This window comes from Sinocyclocheilus anshuiensis, unplaced genomic scaffold, assembly GCF_001515605.1.
Source record: "Sinocyclocheilus anshuiensis isolate Anshui unplaced genomic scaffold, SAMN03320099.WGS_v1.1 scaffold1032, whole genome shotgun sequence".
Classification (NCBI taxonomy): Eukaryota; Metazoa; Chordata; class Actinopteri; order Cypriniformes; family Cyprinidae; genus Sinocyclocheilus; species Sinocyclocheilus anshuiensis.
This window is the reverse complement of record NW_015549638.1, coordinates 302,312-311,789: the sequence shown is the minus strand read 5'-3', so window position 1 is coordinate 311,789 and position 9,478 is coordinate 302,312. Positions and strand designations below refer to the sequence as shown.

Here is a 9,478-nt window from a genome sequence, read left to right as displayed (position 1 = left end):
TATCAGCATCACGCTGAAAAGGACTGTTACATGAGAAACCACAAGTGTGCCCTAAATCTGTTCTGCAGCTTTTTGAGTTTAAAGTGTGACGAACAATGGAATGATGCTGTTTGAAAAGGGAGGAGAGGTTGGAAGAGGCGCTCTGAGGCTACGTTTACACGACAACGATGTAGTCAAAAAAGGAAAAGTTTTTCCCCTTGCGTTTTTAAAAGGTTTATACACGACGTTTTCAAAACGATTTGCGTTTACACATATCCGCGAAAAGAAAAAGTTTAATGTATACACGACAATGTTTCAAAACGATTCGCGTTTACACATATCCGCGAAAACAGCCAAAAACCCTGTATTACGTATTACAGTAGTTGGCGCTGTCACCTTGTTAGTAAACAATACCTGTAGGGAAGTGACGATTATGTTGTATATGATGCCTCTCCGCTATTGGTTGTAATATTGGTGAAGTAAATCAACACTTTGCTGAAGAAGCGTTAACAAACTCTTGAGCAGCAACAACAGAACCATGTACTCCGCCATTGTTGTATAGGTTTGTTCGTGCTTGCCTTTAAAATCGACACGTACTGCGCATGTCTACATACCTAACACGTACTACGCACGCGCATGATGTCACCGTTTTCAAAGATTCCCGTGTTGGGTGTTTACACGGAAACAATAACGGTGGCGTTTTCAAAAACTTGACGTGCCATTTTCAAAAACTTGCACTTTGAAACCCGTTTTCAAAAATATGCGTTTTCAGTCCCCAAAACGCCATTGTTGTGTAAACGAACAGGGAAAACGCATAAAAAGTTTCCCATTTTTGGCTGAAAACGTCATGTAAACGGCCCCTGAGAAAGAGGGGCAAAAGATGCATCTGCTCAATATCCAGATAGACAGTCTTAAAATGTATCAGATAAGTGACAGCATAATTCTGTTATTCTTGAAGAATCAATGATTTTTGGAGTTCGTGTTTTGAAGCCAGCATTGACGTGCCCTTCATCTATGATATCTCACCATTCTGTGCATGCAGTTTGGCAGTTGGTGGAAGGAATTGAAATGGCATCTGATGAAAGTAAATTAATTAATACATTTAATTACCGCATTTCTGCTTCATTCCAACTGAAATGTAACTTTTAAAGTGCATGTAAATGCACTTGTTGATTGGGCAGCAAAGGCAGAAGGCTTCACTTTTGGATGCTCCAGACTATCTGTAAAAGGGGGTTTGTAGAGGAAGTCGGAGCTTGTCTTAGTAAGCAATAAACCAGACGCTCCATCAGTGGGTCCAAAACTTTTTTCCCATACACTGCTTCCCTCCCCCCCAAAATACTCATCCGCTAGGCTAGAGATTGCCCTGGACCCGGTTCAAGGATGTATTCTGGGGAGATGTGTGTGTTTTGTCTTTTTTTCTCGTCTTTCTCTCAGTCCCTAAACAAACACAAATATTCCAGCTATTTTATGTCTCTCCCGGGTACAGCTGTAACAAAAGAGCAAAACTAAGGAAAGTAAACATGTTGCTGTTGGCGAGGAGGCAGCATCTTCAGACTGACTGAAAGAGCTCCGTGGCCTGGCTCCGGGGAGCAATGGGTGGGAACCAGCGTCCCCTTAGTCCAGACCCTGCGACCGGAGGGATTTCATCCCCCTTTTTTCCGCTCTGGTTTTAAGGGGTTCAAATGACGGCTTCCTCCCTCGTGAGCAGGCACTGTAATGGTAACTAAATGACATGCGTAATTGAAATTTTGGGCAGGGTTTGATGGTGCTGCTGGCTGTAATTGAAATGGAGGGTGTATGGTTGGGAGAGAGGGGGCCTTCAAGAGGAGGAAGAGGGAGGGGGGACTTGTTTGGGAAAATGCGAAGCGCAGTGTGCGGAGCTGGAGATGCGGACCGGTCCGTCTCACAAGGGAGATGTACATTCATGAGTGTGTATGAGTGTGCCATCTATGCAATGTGTGTGTGCACGCGTACAGTTGGAGAGGAGTCGGAGGCGTGTGCGAGGCGTATTGGATGCGTGTTCTGGCGGCCGCCTGTGTTAATATGAAGAAACCTGGGGCAGGTCACTCTACCCCCCCGTGAGAGCGCGAGCGTTCTGCTGCTGCGCTGCTGGCACTTGCCGCCTCGTTTCTCGCGGTAAACAACACATTGCTTCACAGTTGGACTGCTACGGCCAAAAACACAAACCCCAGAGGAAGTTTTCTTTTTTTTCCTGTTCCTACTTTTGAACAAGAAATACAGAGACACAAAAGCAAGTAAGTTTGTCTAGTCTGAGAGTCTGTCATGTGCGGGAGATGACGGGCATCAGTGGTGTAGGCTGATCTTAATAACACACCAGACAGGAGGGAGATGCTGCCCAACATTGGGTTGAAGACTCCGCTTTCAGCAATCTGGTTTGAAATTTCTAGTGTGAACAATAAACTGGACTGAAGTCTTTCATTTTACAACCCATCACTGAAATGCTGCTTTAATACTCACTGCAGCCTGGTTTGTAGTTGAACCCCGGAGGAAGTAGAAATCCTTGTTGTGCTGCAGCGGCCGCCAGAGTTCTCTGATCTGGAGGGAACACGGGTATCATCAGTGGAGGCAACTGACTCTGGACCTGCTGAAGAGATAGAAAGAAAACAATTAAGATGTTGGTCACAAACAAAGAGTCTAGCCAAAACAGGTCAACTATGAAGAAAATCTTTCAGACCACCCGCAGTTTGATCACTGACCAGCTAATGCCAAATTGGACATGAATTGGCATCATCTATTTCATATTTTGTACAACGACTTGTAGTTGGCTGCTTTACATGTCAGTTAGACTTCCTGTCTAAATGGATGTTTTCTGGCTAGAATAATTTGCAAGGGGACCACCCTTTGTCTGGCTAGTTTACTCCTAGGGAGAGTTTAATCACTGTGCTTGTCCAGCAACTGTCACCTGAGGACAAGTGAGGTGTGGACGGGTGGCTCTTGGGATAGTTGGTCCCCTTGATTATTGTCATGTGAAGGAGTTTCTTCATGCTCTGGCAACAGCTGGCCTCCATTTCTGCAGAGGACCATGCTCTGCAACTCGCCACACCACTTCACAAGATTTCCAGGATTAAAAAAAGGAGGAAGAGACTTTGGCAAAGGGAGAGTCTTGAGACACACAGGCCCAAAAAAAGAAGAGGACAGATGGTTCTACTGACGATAAAAGCACAAAAGCTCCAAAAGTGACAATACTGTATATATTAAAGTGACATGCTCCGAGAGCAGATGAGGAACTTTATCACAGCAGTCGCATGTTAAGATGAACAGAGGCTGAGGGTTTTTGAATTCCTACCACAGAGCAATCATTCCTCCATTTTGGTTAACCACAAACGGCAGGCCTCCTGTTCCCAGATCAGGAGGCAGTGGCGTTTTATTGTTGCATTTCACAGGACACCCCACGGGCTGGTGCGGCTCTAACTTCCAGTCCTAATTGGACATATGCTCCTCTGGTTCTGCCTGTGTCTCCTCACCGCGAGCTACAGCTCTGTGGCCACAGTAGCGTGTGCTAGCCAATGCGCACGTGTGCGTTTGTGTTCTCTGGTGGTTTTGAGCAAGGAGTGTTTTGTGGCAAATTACAAGCACACGCTCTTCTCTTAAACGCATAGACATGTAAGCAAGTGTGTGTGGGTGCATATGGAATTAGAGGCTCGTGGATCTCCTCAAAGCGTTCGAACACACCGTCATGCTGTTCTCTATTCAATCAATGTAGCAAATAGCATTACCCACGCAGAGTAGGTGAGGCTGATATTGACATTTTCAGGCCAGTTAATGCAGTTTGATGCATCCAGCTGACATGCATCATGAATTAGAGAACAATAGGATCAAACTTTATAGTTGCTTTCAAAGGAGATTTAAATTGAAGGCCTTTAATGGTTAACATCACCTGCAAAGCATCTCTCACTTTGGCTGGGACAAGAAACGCATGACGTGTTTAAAAGTAGAGGGCTGAAACAAAGGAGACTTAAGAATAACCTTGGACTGGAACAAAGTACCTCCACTGTAGGGATTGGATGGGTTGCCGTTAAACTTGTAATAGTTCCAACTAAACAATAATAGAAGGAATCCCTTCTGGTCTAACGTACATGAAAACTGTGGAATATTCCAGAAAACTTATGACAAAAGTGTCAACTCCAGCTGCAATCTCTGTAAAGCTCTATTAATCAGCCAACAGCTGGCTGATGAATTCCATACTGGCTCCTTGAACTCTCTGGTCGGTAGAATGACTTGAAAAGCTTTTAAAAACTTTTAGAAAACAGAGGAATCTGTCCTGTTAATTGGGTCTGAATGTTTTTTTACAACTGATAAATGTCAAATGAGACAAAAATGCTCTCTGTAGACTGGTCCTATAGACTAGCTCCATGATAGAAAAAAAATAAAACATACATAATAACGGTTTATCTATTTATTATACATAAAACATACAAAAAATACAGCTAGAACCTTAAAAACCCCCACCTAATCAGCCTTAAGAAAAACTGATGGCAAAAGAGAAAAAGGGAAAAAACCTGTCAAGGATAAGAAGAGAGTGGCTAACTTTGCAACTTTCATAGTTGATATGAAAAGAAAGAGAGATAGAGAGCAAGAAAGAAAAAAATGCTGAAAGAAACAAACGGAAAGGGAAAAAGTGGAAAGTTGGCACCAAACTGAGTCAGAGCCTCTCGCCAGGCGGCACAGCTTGAACCTAAAGCTTTTTGAACATAATGAAGATGTGCAGATAATTAACATATGCAGTGTGAACAGGTTTGCTGGCACGGAGGAGAGAAAAACTTTAAGGTAGAGCTATTATTAGGGAGTAATTTGCTCTAAGAAGTAAATGAGTGAAACAATAGCTGCCAGCATTGACAATATGGCTCACATCTGAGAATGCACGCAAGAACGGTGGTTAAGAACGAGTCCCACCGCTAAAAATCTGTTTCCAGCCATATGCTCCGGCAATTAAAGGCGGGCCTCAGTGACCTCGCGCTTTAGAGGGGACACATAGCCATATAACTAATAATTAATTTGCGCCTGGATAGCAGCGTTAGCACACACGCACTGTACTTGCAGACTGGCACTTAATATTAGCCCCGTGGACGTGGGCATAGGCCATTAACTTTTACAGACAGCCTGCGATGAGTGCCAGTCTGGTGCAGGCGTCAGTACGAAAGGACTGTCCCTGGTGGATACAATCAAAATTGCGCACACACTCAAACAAACACGTGCGGACAATCTGCTTTTGCATACATGGATCTACTTCCTGAGTCTCTTTATTAAGTGTCTCGGCTTATTATACACCTGGTTAAACATTGCCAGCTTCCTTTTTTAGCCATCAATGTTGTCTCCTGTTCATGAGCGTGTTCCTTCATGACAACTGTGGGATGTCAATTTAGGGTGAGTTATCATGGCCCTAATAGAGCTCAACAGGGACCGTAGCCACTTCTTTTAGCAGCTTTAGGTCTGTAAGTATTTTTCCCATTCATGTCCTCCATTGGGATTTCAACCAAAGTATTAAAGTATTAAAAGTATTTAAAAACTGTAATCATAGGGTGGTATGGGGTAACCAGTTTGGTTATATTGTATTAGTATACATATATAGTATGTTATGGAGTGTTAAGTTTTTGAAAAAGGAAAATGTTTTACAAATAAAGTACTTAAAATCATTACAATATTAAAATCTTGAAATGATTGATTATATGTAGAAAGTATTTTTTGCAATAAAATTACCTGAGCATGTAGGAATGTTTGCTTGACATTGCTTCACAATGCTTTACAGAAGTTTGCTGCTAAATTCTTTGGTCCCACTTTATATTAGGTCACCTTAACTACTATGTACTTACATGAAAAAATAAGTACAATGTACTCATTGTGTTCATATTGTATTGCAAAACACTTTTGCTGCTATTGAGGTGGGATACGGATAAGGTTAGGGACAGGTTTGGTGGTATGGGTAGGTTTAAGAGTGGGTTTAGGTGTAAGGGATGGGTCAACTGTAATTATAAATGTAATTACAGAAATTAGTTACAGATGTATTTACATGCAGGTATTTTTAAAAATATAAGTACAATGCAAAAACATGTATGTACGCAATAAGTGGACTGTATTAAATTATTAATTTAAATGTAAGTACATAGTAGTTCAGGCCACCTAATATAAAGTGGGACCAGTTCTTTTCACAGTTCTCCACAGCAATGATTCATCTTAATGTTGGATTCAAGGCAGAGCTTACTTAGCTCACTCAGAATTATGTGTAGTGTAGTTTTAGACCAGAAATTTTGGAAATTATTAGTTAATCTCAGCTCTTACTGTAGGTTTGTTTTTATATGTAACCTTTACAAGTCAAATATTCTATGGAGAAAAAAAGCTGTTGGAAAATGATCAAAGTCTAGACCAATAAAGAGTAGCATTGAGGTCACATGACTGATGCTTGATCTCTCTTTTCCATGCCTGATCGCGGATTCCAGACAAATGTGGCATTTTCGAACCCCACCAAAACAACAACCCTGCTCTTTCCAATTGCAAACGCATGTCCATTTTCTCACTCATGCCCTTCGTTCTTTTTTTTCCAAGTATGCCTCTCATTTTTTTCCAGCGAACAGTCCTTTTCCGTGAGCCAAGGGCACCTTTGGCTGATTAGCGGCTAATGAAATTGAGTGGCGAGCCTGTGTCTGCACAGCCAGCCTTTTATTAGGCCCCCATTAGGTGTGAGTGCAGGAGGTGCGTCAGCCGCCCGCTGTAGGTGGGCATAACGCAGCGCCCATCTGGTCCTCTGCCTGTGTGTCCTTCCTCAAATAACTCCCATTAGCTGCCAACCACCGGGCTGAGAGAAGCCTTCCCCACACACTCAAACACACCAAGACACGCATACACGGGCACACACCAGGCTGTTATATGCTGCTCAGGGCCAGTCGCTTGGGTAACACACAGTTGTTCTGCACTTGGAGAGGAAGTAGAGGTAGAAATGGACATGTATAACACTTTGTATCTGCTAATTTCCCTCATTTTGGCTTCCTTGTTGAACATATAGCACTTTGGAGAATTTTCTGCGCATCCTTCTTTTAAGGTTGAACTTCCCTCATCATTCTCTCTCTCTCTCACTCAATGTCTTGTTGATCCTATGGCCCGAATCTTTACTTACAAATAGGAGTTGAATGAGCATGTTAGACATGTCTGTCTAGCACACTCTCTCCCTTCCTGTTTTCTTTCCAGGAAAACTGAACATACCCACAGTCAGAACATGTACACAGACACACAAATATTCCTTATTGTCTGTCCAAAAGTCAATCTTTTAAGGTCAACTTAGAGACACCACAAAGATATAGGTTGAACATGCAATTTTGTTACTTCAATTTCAATGAAATATGCTGATAAGTTGGTTATCCTGAAAATTGTACACAATAAGGTGCTAATATTTTCATAATAAACAACTGATAATGCTAATTGTGCAGAAATTACATACTTCATCTTTAGAAACTCTTAAATGCTGCCTGAAATATTCTTAATAATATAAAGTGAGTGCTCATATCAATTGGGAACATGTAATGAGAGACCCCCCCACCGTCATCCGCAGTGCTGCACAAAGCCAAGTTCACACAACCAGTGCGGCCACTTCATGCAGGAAAAACACCAATTACATTCATTTAGGTGTAATGAGACAAATTAAACAATTACACAGCCAATTGGGTTAGCCGCTCCTGTGCACAGGACCTGGTCTAACTCTGATGCGTTAACGCTCCTGTTGTCTTTTTTTCTCTTCAACCTTCTTTTTAACTCTCATTCCTGAGGAGGCACTGACGCTCAGCAAATGAGTCTGATTGAGTTAGGAAGCGATCATGCTGTGTTTGACATGTATAAGCTACTGCCATGGAAGCTCTTTATTAGGTTCGTTTTCCCGAAACGTAGGTTGACTCTAATATGTGTTTTATAAGCAGCCACTGGTTTCTGTCGCCACCGTGTCTGAAGACTTAAACTATTTAGTTAGCAAAAATATGCGACAACAGTGCTTGTTTCTTTAGCCGCGGCTAATGCCACCGTGCTAAATGGCTGACGTTCGATGTCAAATAAGCCAACGTAAGCAGCTCCTCATGGGAGGTCTGGCTACTTGTGTTAACTGCCACATTGACAGCGGAGGAGCCTCACCTCAGCGCCTGCGCTGGGTAGCGGAAATTTTCTAACACCAGCGCGACGCCCTGCAGAGCCGGAGGAGGTGTGCTCAAAGGAGGCTGCTAATGAGAGAAAAGCGAACAGACAGCGGGAAAGTGTTACAGTACAGCGGCGCTCAGGAGGAGGTTATACCAGTGGGCAGCTCTCAGCCACAGCGCCCACAGGTCTTTCTCAACATTACGCCTCTCGTTAAGCATGGAAATGCATTACATGTATCCTGCATTTCATGCATGTATGCCTCAAGGTTCTCGGCAGGTGTATTCTTTCATCCAAGAGCCTGTGTTTCTGGTTGGATAACCGTCAGGGGTCCTGCGAGGGACTCGTGAGGGGTCCTGAGTGGAGACAGCTTTAATAAGAATGAAAGAGTGTGTATGCACGTTACCCCCAAGAGCCTAAAGAAGTGGCCCCACACTGAGAGGGATATATGTGTTAACTGTGTGTGTATTTCAGGAGAGAAGTAACTCTTCAAGGAGTTTTAAATGTGCTACAGGCCCTACAATTTAAAGTCAACATGAAATAGCACTGACTATCTATTTGACTCCTTTAATGTGACTCATATATGAGAGTAAAACAGATTATTTGATGAGGACAAGGGTTGGACTGCAGAAAAAAGTTTCCAAAAAAAAAAAAGGCCAAAAAGAAAAAGAAAAATGTTGTTGTTTTGAATTACTTGTACTGAAGTACTGTTAAAAATAAGACCAGGAATATTTATTAAAAAGGTAAATAGGGTCACTTTTTATTTCGTGTTGACTTTAAAGCTTATTTTCCTTCTTTTGGAAGTGGAATCTGGCTTTTGACCTCAGTAACATCTTGTATTAAACTGTAAACATACTCAAAGTTCAGGACTGCTATATTTGTCTCTGACGCAAGTGTTTGCTCACAGTATGTTAGCGGCCTGTGTGTTAGACACAAGTCAAATGTGTGTTTTTAAGGAGGTGATTTAGGGCTAATATATGATTGGCCCATAACAAGGGTCTCCTCCTCTCGTGCCCCTCCGCCTCCTCCCATGTTGACTGTGAGAAACTATTGTTCCGCTGGGCTGAATGGAGAAGTGCTTGTTTGGGAAAAGGTTGCAAAGTCATGGGAAAAAGAAGCTTTGTTTCTGTGAGCGACGAGCGGGGCTAGAGAAACCCAAGCGGACGTGTTTTGGGGACTGACGCACACACAGCTGCTACTGACACACATACAGACATGAGCTGATGCGGATTTTGAAACAGACACAGATAAGTCTCACATACACATGTTCAGGCTAAGCTGTGTAGTATGAACATGCACACACAAACAAAAACAGCTGCGACACACACACACACACACACACACACACACACACACACACACAGACACG

General features: G+C 42.7%; 1 protein-coding gene across 1 annotated transcript in view; it reads right to left on the bottom strand.

The window, feature by feature from the left end:
* Nucleotides 1–9,478, bottom strand: part of LOC107659826 (transcription factor SOX-5-like) — a 220,673-nt gene that overhangs the window by 29,526 nt on the left and 181,669 nt on the right. The window contains 2 exon segments of the mRNA XM_016448883.1: nt 2,315–2,383; nt 2,458–2,584. Of these exon segments, the coding sequence (XP_016304369.1) occupies nt 2,315–2,383; nt 2,458–2,584 (196 nt within the window).